The sequence below is a fragment of the Anthonomus grandis genome, chromosome 6 (genome assembly GCF_022605725.1).
Source record: "Anthonomus grandis grandis chromosome 6, icAntGran1.3, whole genome shotgun sequence".
Lineage (NCBI taxonomy): Eukaryota > Metazoa > Arthropoda > Insecta > Coleoptera > Curculionidae > Anthonomus > Anthonomus grandis.
This window is the reverse complement of record NC_065551.1, coordinates 16618871-16637134: the sequence shown is the minus strand read 5'-3', so window position 1 is coordinate 16637134 and position 18264 is coordinate 16618871. Positions and strand designations below refer to the sequence as shown.

General features: G+C 32.8%; 1 protein-coding gene across 1 annotated transcript in view; it reads right to left on the bottom strand.

The window, feature by feature from the left end:
* The window catches only part of LOC126737974 (EF-hand domain-containing protein D2 homolog), a 31928-nt gene extending 13664 nt beyond the window's left edge, over positions 1 to 18264 (bottom strand). The window contains exon 1 of the mRNA XM_050443116.1: positions 17921 to 18264. Coding sequence (XP_050299073.1) covers positions 17921 to 18090 — 170 coding nt within the window. The 5' untranslated portion in view covers positions 18091 to 18264. The remainder of the gene's footprint in view (positions 1 to 17920) is intronic.

The following is an 18264-nucleotide window of genomic DNA, read 5'->3' as shown; positions in this document are numbered from 1 at the left end:
ATTGCAACAACAATTACAACAAATATTGGAAATGTCCACCATCCATTTCTGTACACCTCACTCAACGAATCATTGAACGACGCACTCGAGCTAAAATTCGAGGTCTATTTCTCACTTCTTTGCAAGCATTTACAATTTTATTTCTTAACTCTTCTATTGTTTGTATGGGACTAGCATAAACCACACTTTTAAGGTGTTCCCATAAATAAAAATCTATTGGATTTAAGTCAGGGGAGCGAGGTGGCTATTGAATTGGTCCACCTCTTCCAACCCAATTTTCCCCAAAGGTCTTATTGAGATGAGTTCTAACCGCTATACTAAAATGAGGAGGAGCTCCATAGTGCATAAAAGTTATTTGATTACGTACATTTAGAGGAACTTCTTGCAGCAGTACGGGCAATTCTTGTTGAAGAAATTTTAAGTAAGATTCGCCGTTTAATCTTAAGGGTAAAAAGAAAGGCCCAATTAAATTGTCACCAACAATACCCATCCATACATTTAAAAAAATTGCTTTTGGTGGCGACAGCATGGGGATTTTCGTCACTCCATACATGAGTATTATGAAAATTAACAATACCATCACGTCGAAATCCAGCTTCGTACGTAAAAAATATGGTTTTATTAAAATTTCTGTTATTATTAACATTTTCGTAATACCATTGGCAATACTGCAAACGGGGCAGAAAATCTCTTGGTGGTAATGCCTGCACACGTTGAACATGATACGGATACAAAAGTTGTTCGGAGAGAACCTACCAGTTTTTGAAGGTGGTAGACAATGGTACAGTGAAAACATCTTGTCGGACTTGCATTGTCTTATTTATTTATTGTAACACGACGTTTCGGTTGGTAAGTATCTCCAACCGTTATCAAGTGTAAACTGAGTCCAGTGGATAGTTGGAGATACTTACCAACCGAAACGTCGTGTTACAATAAATAAATAAGACAATGCAAGTCCGACAAGATGAGAACCTACCACACAGTGCTGTTGGAATGATTATCCCCTAATCGAGCTGCTATAGTCCTGGTACTTACACCAGGATTTTCTTCCATGGCACGTAAAACAACCTCCTCAAACTCAGGCGTTCTTACGGACCCCGGCCGGCCTCTATCATTGGTGGGAATGGCAAAACTTCCTAAGTAACTTTATTGTCAAAAACATCACGAAAAATAAATAGGAAAATTTACCTCTTTCCCAAAATCTACGGTCTACGATTTCAAAGGTTTTACTATCTGGAAATTATCGTCGTTGGCGAAACGCTTTTGCATACAGGCATTGCATACCGCTGCATAACAATTACTGCAAGCACGTGTATACATTACATGCATGTCTGTCATTTCCCCAAAACTGTAATTTTCCATCACAAAAGCCGAGATAAAAACTTTTTAGAGACACTTCACCAAGAAAATTAGGTAAATAATTATTTTCTAGGAGAACTGACGCTTGTCAATATCAAACCTTCATGCAGAAATGATTTTTTGTTTTCCAAGGCACCTGTGATTTTTTTACCAAAAATTAATAAACCAATTTTATCCAGTGGCATGTAATAAAACGGTATTTATTTTGTTTGTAGAATAGAAGTGAGATACAAGAATAAAAAAAATATAAGACTCGAAAAAGTATGCAGTGGCGTACATTTTTTGCCAATAAGATGTTCTCCGGGACGCCACTGGACCTTATAATTTTAATCTAATTTGGGCTAAATTAGCCTCTTAATACACCAAGTAATACTGCCAAATTTCAAAAGAATCGAGTAAATATTTTTTTTAATATTAATAAAAAATTAATATTTTTTAAAAAATTTATCACCCTGTATCTTGAAAACTGTGCACTTCCGGACCCATGTTTATAGAAACTTTTTTTCATATTTTTTTACATCTCCGTCTATTTTTCGAACACCCTGTATAAGCCGTGTGATAAAAATTCCGTTAAAAATTATTGGCAATTTTTTTAAAAAACTTAAGGATTCCATTGATATAAATCAGCATGGATTCTTTTAGAAAAGGTCAGTGGTAACTAATCTGGTACCATTCGTCAGATTTCTGAGCAAAAATATGGAAAGGGGCACTGAGAGATGTGGCGTGTACACTTATATAAAACTTGAATAACGAAACAGCTCGATATGTTGTAGTAGATGAGGTTAGATCCAGGCAGACCGTCGTTATTTTAGGGATGTCACATGAGTCGCACCTGGTTACTTTACTATTTAGTATTTTACTGTATGACATAGTATCTTCCAAATTGTACATACAATGTACATATACGCAGACAACCTTAAAATTTTAAAAGAAAGAAACTATGCTGCCGATTTTATTTTTATAGCAAGAGTTAAACAAATTTTATAACCTATTGTTCCTTAATCGTCTTTGTGTTCTCCTAGAAAAATTAAATTATATTTTCTTTTCTAGAAAAACGGTAGTATTTCTTGACGTGTAAAGAATATTGCTGTATTGGATTCTAGGATTATGTATGAAAGTCATATTGAAAACGTTGTACAAAAGGCTCTTAGAAATCTTGGTTTATTTTTCGAGTAACCAAGGCATTCAGCAACGTCTTCAATAACATTGTTTAATACGCTTGTACGACGAGTGCTTGAATATGCTACAACGATCTGGAACCCAATTTATTTTAAGCATATTGATCGACTATAAGATAGATATATTATAGAGAGTTTACAGATCAAATTTATAAATACTTTTAGTTTTAATAAGCAACAGTAATTTATAACTTATGATGATAGCCTAAAATCTAATATTATATAGTATGCAGTCTCTTGAACTTTGAAGGAGACATTTTGATTTAATATTTATATATATTTATTTTCAAAGTTGCACATAGTTTAACTGAATCCACATGTGTATTAGATCAATTAGAAAATAGACCTACGCACTTTTAGTGTAACCACATAGTACTCTATCTATCGAATGCTCGAATCATTAGGTGCTTAAGTACATATGTATAATAGCTTTGTGACTTTATATCCAAATATTAACTTATTTAATACAAGTTTTAATAGTTTTAAAGGACACTTTTGCATTTGTATTTTGACACAGAGCTACTATTGTATTTGTATTTTGCTTAGGTCTTACTTATCGATCTTTCTTACTTACTTCTTCTGTTCGCGAAATAGTTATGTTTAAATAATATTTATAACCCAAAATCTTTTCAAAAATTTATAAATTTGTATTGCAATAAAATGTTATAAATTAATTCATTGAAAGCCTTTCAATGTTCTAAGTAATTTACATTCCACATTCTTAAAATGCATTTTATCAAATACTGGATGCTATTATACATATAATGCCATTAACAGCTCTACAGTAAGGTAAGGTTCGAGAAAACATTATCTAGGAATCTTTTAACAATTGCAGCATAGTGTGGAGGCCATCCTGTTGAAACCATAATTCTTAGTTTAGTATATCTGGGTTATTTTCATCAGGATACAATGTGATCAGTGCTGGAATCAAGTCGTATACTTAGGAGTCATAATAATTAGGTACGCTAGATGCTCAGAGTTCCTTCAAAGGAATGTGGTCCTATTACTCTGTCCTCTGTTATTAATATTCTTTGCCAATACATTCATCTTTTCATAATTCTAGAAATGACTTCTTCTAAACCAGGTATGTGTGTATTTTCAAATACCCAGTACCTAAAATTATGCCTATATTTACTTGTCCATTCAAACAAAAAGTTGCCTCGTCTGAGACCTATACAGTGTGTGTCAGCCAAATGGAATAAATTATCTAATAAATAGATGGGAGCGTGTTGGAAAAAACGCTCAAATACGTCGATTGGTTTTTATAGTTGCGCATTTTTTTTTATTAAAAACTTTTTATGCAGGATGTATCAGATAACGGTGGTCAATACTAACTTGCTTAGTTTAAACATAACACCCTGTATGTTAATTAATTTTTAGATTCCTCAGATCATTTTAGACATATTTTGTATACAATGTCCTATACCTATCTTTGACTGTTTCGGAAATATTAAGTAAAATTCAAAAAATAACATTTAGAAAAGAAAATTATTTATTTTTCAAGATTCTCTACAACTCACTTAATACTTCTTACCCATTTAGGTCTTGGTAATGATAAAGCAAGCAAAAACTATTTCAGCATTTCTTTTTATTGATATGAGAATAAAAAAAACTAAAAATTGTTGTTTACTTTGGTTTAAAATGCCAGACTTAATGTTAACTCATATTGCATGACAGAAGTAGTCGTCAGTGCTATAGTCGTTTGAATTTCATTAACTACAAGCCAGACAAATGGTTCATTTAACAGAAATGCACAAAATAACAATTCTACAGATAATTGGCTATGGAGATAATACACGGACGCAAATGGAAGTAGCTCGCTTATTTCATGAAAAATTTCCAAATTTGCCGCCTTTAACCCAAGGGACAATTAGTAAAATAGAAAAGCAATTCCGCGAGGTGGGCCATGTTAGACAGGTAAAAAAAGCAGCTGCCAATGCAATAAGTGAGGATACCAAATTGGCTGTTATGATTGAGTTTGAGGAACACCCACATACATCTACTCGGAAAGCAGCCCCAGTACTCGATATTAGCTATTCATCAGTTATTAGAATATTTAAAGAAAACAAAATGCATCCCTATAAAATTATATCCACCCAGGAGCTCACGGAAGACGATTTTGACAGGAGAATGTATTTTTGTGAACAAATGATGGCAATGTTAGACAGCAATGTGATCCAATTAAAACATGTTATGTTTTCTGATGAGTGCACCTTTACTCTTCACGGTCATGCCAATCGTCAAAATTGCCAGGGAAAATCCTCGCTGGACGAGAGAAGACAATACTCAATACCCTGAAAAGGTTAACGTGTGGGCAGAAATTATTGAAGATAAGATCAAAGGTCTTTTTTTTATTGAGGGCAATTTGAATGGCGATAATTATTTAGAACTGCTTCAAAATAATGTAGTGCCAACGTTGGGCAACTTGTATCCTGATCCAGGAAACCCACAAGTTCCAGCGAATATGATATGGGTTAAACAAGATGGAGCACCACCCCACTACCAAATAAATGTCCGGCAGTACCTCAGCCAAATATTTCCAGATCGGTGGATAGGGAGGCGAGGATCGATGGAATGGCCAGCACGATCTCCCGATCTGACACCATTAGACTTTTTCTTATGGGGATATGTGAAAACTATTGTATACAAAACTAAACCCACTGACTTAGCTGACTTATGAAGACGAATAACCCTGGCAATTAGATCGATCACACCTGAGATGTTGAGTAACGTTAGAAGAAATTTCTATTTACGGGTAGGGTGTTGCCAAGACGTTCGTGGCGAGCATGTATTATTCTCTATTAAAGTTTTCTATGACTGTATGACTGTGATATCTAAGATGGATGAATATTTACGTCCAAATATCAGCCAAAAGTCTATGTTTTGCCAGTTTTTTAGTTTCCACCTTATTTCATTTCTCAATTACTGAACCTGTATCGCCTTAAAATATTTTTTTCTTACCTAATTATTCCCACTATACAGACGATGAGAATCATTTAATTCTATTTTTTTGGTTTTTACCGCATTTCATTTCCCTATTACGACCGGAATCGCCTTTAAATATATCTTTTTTTACCTATAATTAAGACTCTTACAGTCGATAATCATTTTTTATGCACATTTTCCTTTGGTCTCAGATTGATTTTCTATGCATAGGTAACGAGTAAATATAATCTGCACCGCCTATTAGAATTACATAAAGACAAAAGGAATTCTAATTTATTATATCCGACACGTAAACTTTTACTTTAATCACGATTAGGATCGGATTTGTAAAACTTTCGTTACACCAAGTATGGTGACAAATCAATTTTCCGGTAGCTTGCCTTCCTCTGTATATATAGAAGTTTTCACAACATTTTTTACGTTAAAATATTAAGATAAATGCCTTAATTTAGTCAACAAATATGGGTATCTATATGTGTATATGTTTACGGGATTCGTATACACTAAACAATTTGTTATGAAAACCAAGATGTTAACGCTCTCATATTTGCTTTTTATTATTACAACAAAGTTCGTTTATCTCTGCTTGAAGGTTTGTTACTCCAACACGTGCATCAGATTTGGTCTTGAATGATGTTTAGATTAGATTTACTTTCCTTTTTCTTTGATGCTAAACGATATATGGAGACATTCTAAGGATGTTCATTAAAAAAATATACACAGTTATAACTAAGCTAAGTTAAACTAAAAAATCATCTGCATAAATTAATACAAAAAAAATGGGATCAACTCGGTTCAATACAATACACAACAAAAAATAAATAAAACGGTAGGCAACAGACGACTACAGGTTACATAAATTAAATATTGAAACAAATATAAATCAAGATTCAAGTTTATTTTGGCAATTTGTTTGCTCCAAATCCAGAAGAGCTGGTATTCCTGGAGAAATGCATTTCAATGGCTTTATTTATAGCATTCCGCAAGATACTGCTAATTACTTTGCAACATTCTTCCAGTAATCCGAGTAGTTTCTTGGCTTCACTTTTTTTACTATAACCGAACTCGATGTTCTAAGAAGCATAAAAAAAAGAAAATCCAACAGGAACTAAGAACAGACAGCAAAATGAAAAACAACTATAATCAATAAATAAAGGCCTATAACCTTAATCAATGTGTGTAGAAGAATTTTTGTGCTTATCTTGTGCGATAACCTATCTACAGCTTTTAAACCAAACATTTCTAGATTTCAGCATCTACTGACAGCAATAATAGTGGGAATCTATCTAATTACTATCTTAGATTCGCTTTTATTTACACTATTTATCAATTCCCTTCTTCAAATACTTCTTTGAGTCCTTAAGACTTCTTTTGCAAATGATTTCAAATTCTTTAAAATAATAAATAACTAATCCTTAAGACTGCATTTTACTACAAAAAGATATAGTCAATATTTATATGGTTTCGCAACAACAAACTATCAGTAAGGGTATCTAAATACTCTGGTATGACTTTTAGAGGAAAGATAAATAGCATTAAACATACCTACAATATTAATGGGCTTATTCTGGATCGTAAGACCAAAATTAACGATCTGGGGGCCACCTTTCCGGCCGATTTGAGATTCAATGTACATTATACAAGCAGTCGTTAAAGCTTACAAATATTTAGGATTTATAGGTCAGCTTCCAGTTGACAATCCTACTAGGAAGAAAAAATAAACAGGCTATGATTTTCATATTTTGTCTTAAATAATGCTAAATATAAAGATTGTGATTTAGTCCAGTACACACAGATAAATGTTCCTAAGATCATATTTAAGAAATTTCAACTATGATTTCTTTAGAATCTAGTCGCCAGTAAGTATGATGACACTGATATGTTACCAAATATTTAAAAGAACCCACTTTGATATATTCTATACTAATCTAAAACTACTACGGAATATGTAAGTTAATGTGTATTAAGTTAATGTGTATAAGTTTACATAGTTGATGTGTGGTTAAATAAATATAAATTATGTATCTCTTTCTTTTCTTCTTTTTCGAGTATAGCAGCCCTCTATTGGCAGTGGTGCCTAGTAAATTTCCTATTCAACTATATCATCAAGTATGTAATGAGACACAGACAAATTATTAATAAAACAAAAGAATTTACTTCTCTTTGAACTAACTCAGATAAGAATTTATCATTGTTACAATGAGCAACTCTATTAAGTTGAACAAACTCTCGATGATAAATAAGTGAAACGGAAGTGATGCCTTTGAAGTGAAATTGTCTCTTTTAGATATTGTATCAAGGTATCCATATAGGACAGCATATAAATTATACAGTAATCGTAATTGTGGTAAAATTACAATTTAAACAAAGCCCAATAAAAATCCTTATAAAATTGTAGAAATCATTAAAACGTATATATTATACACGTCCGTTTCGAGGTTAACTAGATAGTTATCTTAGGTGGTTTGTTCGGTTTATATGATATTCAATAATAATTTAAAAATAATAATACCCACCTATGTGAATAACCGACCAGAGTATGAATAAAATATCAGGGAAATCACCGAAAAAAAATTAAATTGCAAAACAAAAGTGAAGATCTCAAGTGAAAGGTCGCCTCGATCGGATCTTGCATCTTCCTACGGTGCAAGTATACAATTTTTTCAAGTTTATAATAACAAATTAAAGTTGTAATATAAGGTAATTCTTTAAAGGCCTTTATAACTGTCTGGCAGAACGCAGTTACTTTCTTTTTTCAATTTATTTATTAAGTTAGTATCTGAAAGGCGCGATCTTATTTGCTTTAGGCATGTGGTACGTCATTTTATCATTAGTAAAGGGAATAAAGTTGTTATATGCCTTTAGAGCAAAATCAATTGTAAGAGGATATGGAGGTTCCAGGAATGTGAAAAAGAACTCAATAGGCAGTTTATTTAAAGATTTTAGGTCTCTTGAATGTTCTTCATATGTTTGAAAAAATAGTCATTATTTTTCCAGGGAAAAATTGTTCAATAAAATTTCAACTGGCCTGCGTAATTGAATTACGATAGGGTCCTAAATTAGTAAGCATTAATCTTGCTTGAAGATGACTAAATTAGGTATAATTTTAAAAATCTTTTAAATAAAGTAGGTACAAAAAAATTTAGATAAAAAAATAACATTCTCAGATAATTCTGCCTTTAAAAACCAAAACAATTCAATAATTCTCGATTAAGGGTCATCCGTTAGTGTTTATCGTTCTCCTGGGTTTGGCCGAACTGCCATTGTGGATTCGGAGATTTAACCCGGGTAACAGATTATACATCCATCCCTAAACAGGTGCAGAAGGAAATGCAATTCTGCTGCATTTCAGTACAAAGCTAGAGGACACCTATGATGAATGACCATGACCAATGAATGCAAGGGTCGAAGTTTCGAAAGGATTTGCAAATATGGAACACAGACGGGTCAAGAATGGTTCAGGGTTGGCAGGAGCTGGACTGTATCGTAGCGACACCAATCGGCGATAAGCGTTCTAGCTTGGAAGATATTCGACGATCTTTCAAGCAAAAGTGTTCAGCATTCTGAATATGGCCACAACGGAAGAAGTCAAAGAGTAAACGTTTTCTATTGATATTAGCGATGCCGCGAATACCAGATATTCTTCGTCATATGGAATGACGCAAGCGAACACACCGCACGACATCTCTGGAGACGCGTGAAAGATTAGCGAAACTCTGCCGAGTAGATAAGGAGCCGCGTGGCCGCTGGGAGACTAGTTGAACTTTAGTTCGCAACATTGGCGCGATATTTAAATCGGACATAAATACTAGTAATTAAATAGGTGCGATGTAAATATTGATAGCAGAATTAAGTGATCGTGTTTAGTAATGTACCTACGTGTGTAAATATATTAATTGTTTTTTTGTCCAATTGCTGGACAATTCTACAAAGATGAAAGAAGGTTTGAAAAAAGAATTTTTAGAAAATTCGGCAAAAATGGAAAAAATCTGCCATAATAAAAGAAAATTATGCCAGATTTAAAAACCAATATTGCACGTTTCGTTCTGGCATAACCAGATTTCCTGACAAGAATCATGCAAAATTTGTGAGTTCAGGTATTCCTTGATGGATTCCGCGATGGTAAAATGAGGCAGTACTTACTACTAGCACATCCAACTAAGCTTGTAGATGCAATAACACGGTATCTTAAGCTCGAAGCCACCCAAATCACGAACAAGGGCCAGGCTCGTATCCGGCAAGTGATTTTGAGGAGAGGTGGACTTTGAGGAGATCCCTCGGTTGAGGGGATCATTAGAGAGATTAATGGAGAACGTAGCCACCAGGATTGGCAGTTAGAGTATTGAAAATGCGACAAAGCAAAAAACAGCATCCAGAAGGCGCTAGTTCCACTCAGCAAGCCATAGCTTCATGTCCGGAGGACTTCAGGCATTGTCAGCGAACAGAGGAGAAAGATGCTATGTTGTTGAGAACCACCAGCTGATACTTGGTAAAATGGAGATCTTATAAGAGATTAAGAAGAATACCTCGATATCCAGATAGACCTAAGCTGAAAAATATCACAGCCGTCTGCTTTCTATGCGACCCGTTACTTTCCGTACGTGTACAACGCATTTCCGGCAGTCCCTTAGGGCTGCCTTGCTATTGCTTAGTAAAATTTTTCTCTTACTTTTCCCCAAGATATCCCCCAAGACACACCAGCAAGGATTTCCTCTAGCAACTCCGAAATTTAACATTTAGTCACAACGATTTACTTTCTTTCCCTTTTTGCCGTCATGCGTGGGCAATCATTTTCCGCCGCAAGAGTTGATCCTTCAAAATTACGGAGGTTCATTGTAACCATTATGACAAGACATTGCGAAAATACTGGGGAAGAAGTTTCCAATACTTGCTTGGGAAGAAGTTGATACTTGGAAACTTCTTCCCAAGCAAGTATGAGGAACTTCTTTCCAAGTTGTCTTCCTTTCCTTTCTTCCAGGTCAGGACTATTTATATATTAACATCTTCTTGGTCTTTTATGAGTTTCCCATTTTGCCAAGTATTAGCGAAGATAGTGGTTCTTAGCAACTTAGCATTTTTCTCCTTTGCCCGCTGATAATGTCTGAAATCCTCCGGAAAGGATCTTCTTACTACGGCGTGCTAAAAACAGGTCGGCGATCGCCTCTTCTACCGCCTTCTGGAGAGTGTTTCTTTTTGTGATCTACTTTGTCACGTTTCCAATACCCCAACTTCCGGTTCTGACGACTATGTTCTCCATTAATCTCCGAAAGTCGAACACGAGCGTGGCCCTTGTTCGATTGAAGGAAGGTACAACAACTTGTTTTGGCTTTATGATCCTAAGAGGTGGAACGGTTTGTCACCGAAACTTCAAACATCTTGGGATGACCCATGCAAAGTTCTGAAAGCCATCGAGAATCTGGAAGCCGATATTCTTTAAAGAATACAAAATTTTAAGTCTTGAATAATGTTAAGCCTTTTTAAGGTTTTCCAGAAATCCTTGGTTTTTTTAAATACTCTTTTAATTTTAACATAATTATTATAAGCTTTGTAGTGTAAACTTTGCATCTAGAAGAGTGTTGATAATAAATGTGCTGCTGTCCCGGCATAGAGGGATTATAGCATACCTGACTGCAGTCCTAACCTGGCATCAACATATCTGAGTTATGGTGCCCAATCCGCTGTGCCTTAGTTGTAATGTGGCTGAACAGCATATCATTTTATAGGAGAATGCAAAAGATAGGTTAGGATCAGGTGAGAAACAATGGGTTCTCCCTTCTCATCACAAGAGGAACTAAAGAGCCTTAAATGAGAACGCTTGCTCTTCTTTATTTAAAGAACATGTCTAGCTTTAATTCTGAGAGCATAAGCTTAGAAAATCATATCTGAAGAGGCAGATTGGGGTTTTATCATAGAAAAGTGTAATAGGATATTTGAACTATTATGTTTATTAATGATCTTCCAAGTATTAATACTAATACGCTTTCTGATAAGGACACTACGATTTCCTTTATTACTGACAGGATCCAGGTGGACTAAAAGATGGTTTTAAACTTGTTCTTTCTTTGCGTACTTCAGTTGTGATTTAGTTATACAAGAAAGAAATTCAGTTTACTAAAAACAAGATTTTGACAAATTCATTTATGACTTTAGAAACAAAAGATATGGGGCATTCTGATCAATCATGAACTAAATAGAGGCAAAAAGAATATTATGTATCCTATTCTATTTCCTATTTTACTATTGTGGCATGAAAATATGATAAAAAGTATCCCTGAGAGGATTAATGCTGATATTAAATATCCTTCTCTTGTGCAACATAAAGGAACGACTTTACAAATCTTTTCAATTTTCCTTTTATTACCGAAGATATGGTTTACTATGCTATTTTAAAGCTAAAGAATTCGTCTGGCTAAGATCCCTATAATTTAAATGTAAGCTCGTAAAAGAAACTGCATATTTCATAGTTCCGCTTTTAGCAAACCTTTATAACTGAATGTCTGAAATCATAATAGGTCTTTATCAGTATACGAGTTTTAAAGTCATTTGACCGCATTAGCCATATTATTATTATTATACAAAAATTAGATTACCTTGATTTTTACTTGTTCACTATTTGTAGATGAAAAATATGATTTGCATGGGAATATTTGAATTCTGCACCTTATTAAGCATTCCACTATTGATAGGGTTTATTTCTTGGGAATAAACATTGATGCTAGAGTAAGCTGCAGTTTGGATATCGCTGCTCTCTATAAAAATCTCTCTGTAATATTTACACTACGAACTTTGAGACAGACTTCAAATATAGCAGCATTGAAGGTATTTAGCTCTTAAGTATTTTAAAGGGTCTGTTGTGTATGTTTACGCAGGAAGTACCGAGTTCCCTTCGCCGCTTGAATATGTACAGGTCAGGTGTTGGTCGAGTTGGACGATCGATATTTCTTTCCACTTCGGCCTCTTTCGTGGAGCTCATTTGCGACTCTTGGAAAAAAATTGTTCTTTTGTGTTTTGTAGTTTTCATTATCATTTACTGATAAAGATGGTTTTACATGCGAGTGCCATTTCTCCTTGTTGTGATGGCTGCGAACTGGAAGATCTATTTGCTCTCAGTGAAATATGGTGAACCTTGTAAAACTCGTTCTAGGATTTGGCAGGGTGTAGATATGTGTTTTTTCGTGAAAACGCAAAAGCTTTTGTTCTGCAAAAAGGAGTGCTAACCTTCTGTATTACATGAAAAGTTGTTTGCCACACTTTATTGAATGCCTTGGAGATATTGAGAAAAATTCCTTCTTGAAGCACGGTTTGCTTTATCTAAGATCTCATAGTTATGTCTGGTGATCTCATGTTCCATAGAGTATTCGCTTTGAATTCCAAACTATTCATAACGGATAATCTGAAGTAACATGTAAGCTTGTTTTCATAGTCTGATACTGTACTTGTGACAACTTTTGGTTAAAATTTTAAGATCAGTCTTCTTACATATACATTCTTACAAAGCCTCCTTTATTCATTATCCATTGGGTAATCAAGTCTTCAGTTACTATGAGGTACTGCTTGTGGCAGATGGTATTTTACTTGGTTCAAGTGTTTTAAAAAAGTGAATCCATTATTACCAGATTGAGGTAATTAAGTTAGTTATTTTAGTTGATAGATCAAATTAAGTCTGAAATAATGAATCCTTCAGAATTAATTTTTTTACATTGTTGAGATTCGTGACATCGAACTCATTTTATTCAACTGAAGAGTTTCTGAGTGATAGTTTTTAATAATGTCAATATATTTATTATATATGTATTTATTTTTTCACCTGTTTGCATATTGTTTGTTGTATATGTTAATAATTTGGTTTTTGTTTTTTTGACTTGCTACAAATACTGTGGATATCATGGTTAAATCAGTAAACCAAAACCTAAACAAAGAACCTAATCCTAAACACTCCCTAATTAGAACTAAAGGAGCAATTATACCCGATAAGATCCTGGGCATATTCAAATTGAAATTTTCTAAAAGTTATAATATTTAATTAACTTTACTGTTTTTGTTTGTTACTAACTGCATTGGCTTCTTTTTTATTACATATCGGTTATTCCTATGTAATTAAGATTACAAACATTATTTTTAGTTTAAGGTTTATCGTAATGGCACAAGTATTACCATAACTTTAAATGGTTTTACCAACTGATAATGAGCAGTAAAAAGCAGGTTTCTGGGTACACTTTTTTATAAATGGTCAAGGAGACTATTAAAAGTTTATGGAGCCCATCATCTAAAGGGTTTAGGCACTCAGATCTATCAAATATATTGACAATAAATCAATCTTTATTCCACTGAATTACGTTTGAAAAAAAAAAGAAAACGAACAGACTCGAGGTTCTTTTTACTATTATCGTTGTTGGCCTTTGTCCATGCGATACACACATACAAATGCACCAACCTTGATCGTAAATGACGATTTTAGTGATTTACTCAGCCGTAGCCGCATGCCTCATGTTTTGTTTGAAATTGACTCATAAATTTATCATAATATGGATTTGCATGTGTATATTGAATAGCACGAACTGTCATTTGTTATTAATTGTTTTCTCTTTTAAAAGAAATTGGTAGCATGTTTCGGTTAACAAGCACATTACGTGGAATATAAAGAATATGGTAGAATACGAGGTGATTAATTTTGTTATTTTTCTGAAAAATTACGCACCTTAATTAAATCAAAAAATGACTGGATGTTGTGCAAACTTATTCGAAATTTCTGGAAGAACCTGCCTGTAAAAAAATATGTTCATCAGTTCCTTTTTTTTTTACAATGACCCAATTACCACATCTGTATACCCAAAATATCCATAAAGGCCACATAGAGTTTTCTAATTTTAGAAAAATCGTTAAGTTTACCCCCGCATCGATTCAATTACATGCGATTCACTTAACTCATAAATAAAATCTGGGTGGATTTATGGAGGCCCCGGTTAAAAATAGCCCTCGCTTAAAAATTTCATTTTATTCTCGACCTTTCGCAATAAGTATTGATTTCACCTATTAAATCTGTAAACGTATGTGATATGCATTTACGCAAGTGCTGGCCAAAGGGTAGAGCCGGAGGATGAACGTAGGATGTCGATGAGGTTCAAAGGGTTTAAAATTCTTAATATTAGTGCACTATACAATACAAACAAATTGGTATACATACAACAAAAGTATTTGAAATGTATTTGAATTGTGTTTGTATTGCAGGTTTATTTAATAATTTTTGATGTTTTACAGGGTTTCCAAGTAATTCTTAGTTCAACTCTTATCTTATTTAATTGTTCATGTTTCCAGGCTTCCCGTGTTATTTTATATGTCTTTAGAATAATGGTTTGTCTTCCAAATTCTTGACATAAGTTGTTGTATTTCAAGTAATTTTTCATTCAATTCCAGGCATGTATCTCAAATATTAAATCAAAATTTTTTTAGACTTTTGGACTAAAGCGTCTCAGGTGTTTGTGGAATTTCTTAATGCAATTGGTGTATCTTATGTAGCAGTTTATTTTAGGTATTTTTAATCATATTTTCTAGAGTTTTTTATTGATTGAATCTTTAGTGCAGGCATTTCATGAAAATTTTATCCTTCCAAGCATTGCAAATCCTGCAGTTCGATTTTTTTCAGTCTTCCAGGTATCAATAAAAAAATTAAAATCCATTTTAAGTATTTTAAAGTTTTTTATGTATTTCAGGCATTGTATGTAATTTTGTATGCTTTTCAGCGATTGTACACAATTATTTGTGTTTTCTAGACTTTTTGAGTTAATTTTCCCCTTTGATTTAATTGCTTATAATTTGACTTAATTTTTAGTGTACTCGAAGGATATATGAAATTATTTTGTACGCTTTGCAGGGCTTTGGGATAATTTATATGTCTCCCACATGCGTTTGCGAGAAATTTTTAATTCTTTTTGCCATTGGAAATAATTTACCATCTAATCCATTTCAATGTGTTTTTTAAAATTTTATCCCGGGAAACGGATTTTTTTAAGAATTAGAAATAATTTTTAATTTAATTTAGTTGTTTCTTCCGATAGTTTAATTTATTACTCTTCCACGCATCCGTAGAAATTTCTTATGCGGTTTTTATGTAATATATTATGTCTCTCAGAAATTTTACATAATTATTTATTTGTAGTTTCTTGGATTTTTTAAGTAAATTTTTATGTTATTTCACTTAAAACATACAACGTTGTTTTCCAAGAATTTAAAATATTTTTTCCAGGCTCTTAGAGTGATTTTATGGGATACATAGAAGTCACCCCAAAAGCCTGCGTTTCAGAGAAATTTTATGTCTTTCTCTCATTGGCAATAGTTTATCATGCACCTTTTTAGGCTTTTAATATGATTTTTTTATTTTTATTCCAAACACTTGATCTTTTTAAGATTTTGAAATAGTTTTTAATATTTTACAAGCGTCTGGTATAATTTTCTATACCTTAAATATTGGGGCGTAAGTTTTTGTATTCCAGGCAAATGTAATAATATTAGTCCAGCCACTTGAAGTTTCTTGCTGCAGTTCAATTATGTTGTTTAGTCTTACAGGTATTCACAGAAATTGTATATGTAGTTCGGGTATTTCAATTTTTTTATACATTTGAGCCATTTTAATATAAGGAGTCTGGTGTCATTCTCTAAGCCTCATAAATGCCTGGGGGTAAGTTTTTTATGTCTTCCAGACATTGGCAATAATTTTTCATTTGATTCTAGTCGTTTGAAGTTTCTTCTTGCAGTTCAATATTTTTCCAAGTCTTCCCGGTATCCATTATTCCAAATGGATTTTCCATTCTCTAAAATTTTTATGTCTTTTTACTTTTTGAATCAATTCTCATATATTATAGTAAAATGTTGTATTTTTTTTAGATATTTCACAGATTTGAAATAATTTTTTAGGTTTTTCAGGCTTTTGAGGTGTAAGTTCTATGTCTCCCATTCATTTGAGAGAAATTTTGAATCCTGGATGCCAATATAAATAATTTACCACCCTTTTCAGACTTTTAATATGATTTTTTTCATTTGATTCCAGTTATATTCATTTATATCTTCCAGGTAACTAGAGAAATTTGTATGTAATTTATCTTTATTTTTTCAAAGTTTTTTTTATTTTTTAGTTTTTCTTATGTATATCAGTCATTTGACGTATTTTTTTTATGTATCCCAGGGATTTGAACTGATCACTTGAAGTTTCTTCTTATAGTTTCTATAGAATTAAAAAAAAAACACCACAGAAAGGAAAGTTAACGAAAATACAAACTAAATAAACTTAAAAGTAAAAAATAATAATTTATATCTATAATATCATATATCAATTCACATTACAAAATTGGGAAAATATTTGTTGGCCATGATATTTTATTCAGGTAGACATTTTATTTAATAAATCACTAGAATTTAGCCTAGGAAAACTTTTTAGTTGTATTGGCAAAAGGTTGAAAATTTGTCCAATGAACATTTTAAATATTTGTGAGGTTGTGAAGTATGCCAGTGGTTGCATCAAATTACCTATATTTCTATATATAGTTATCTTACTGTTAAAAGGTTTATCTATTTATAAAGTAAGCCTGATGAAAATCTTTTAGGTTTTTTTCATTATATATTTTTGTGTGATATTTAAAGGTTGATTTACTTTCAAACATGCACTGCCCCTTATGCTAAGGCCATACATTAAAATCGAGTCAATTAATGATTGCCATATCAGTTCTAACAGTTTCAAAGATAGTTCACGTAGTTTGTAAAATTCGTAAATTGTTTTCCGAATCTTTCCAACAACATAATCTATATGACTCTCATATCGCAAATTCCTCTCAATACAAACACTCAAATAGCTTACATGATTTCTGGTTAATATGACAGGACCACATTTACACTGCATAGTTTTTAGTGCAGCAGGAATAATCATGAATTTTATTATCCGTAAGAATTGCTATTTTGGTTATTATTTATTGAAAATGGAACATTTATCAGCTGTTAATTAGCTATTTTTTTCACATTCATTGTAAGAAGATGTTGATCCATTCACAGTTGTAATTTAGATATCCTCCCAAGGTTTAGCCCTAATGAAACATTAAAAACATATTCAGAAAAATCTGATCAATTGGAAATACAAAGCAACAGATCTGAAATCTATTACTCTATATTCCAAGCATATTTTTAAATTAATATTTAGTATTGAAATTAGCTAAAAATTATATTAACACAGTGAATTCATTCGTTTTACATTTATTTTATACAGGGCAGGACTAAAGTATTATAATGCTAATATTTACACATTTAAGTAACCAAAAAAGTTATAAGTTAAAAGTTATAATTTATAATAATCACCGTAATATTTGGAACTTTCTAATAAAAGCAGACCGCATAATATAAACTAATGAATTCAAATTTCGCAAAAATTTTGTATAATAAAATAATAAACTTACTTCTTAAAAGTGGCTTCAAACTGCTTGATTTCCTTCCGACTAAACTCGTGAAACTCGGTAAAAATATTGATCACTTTATACTTAATCTTCACCTCCTCACCGTTATCCAATGCGTCGTTCAGCTCTTGCCTCCTCACCAAAATCGACGATAACTCTTCGGTTGCCGACATTTTATCGAAAAAATTATTTATTAGGCAGGTGATTCGATTTTATTTACACAGATTTTTATTAGACAGTCGTGCGTACTTCTCGGTTAAACAACAATCGAAAAGTACTCGGGCCTACGATGTGATGTTAAGACACGTGAATCTGTAGACGGTTTGAGAGCGGGCGTGAAACATTCG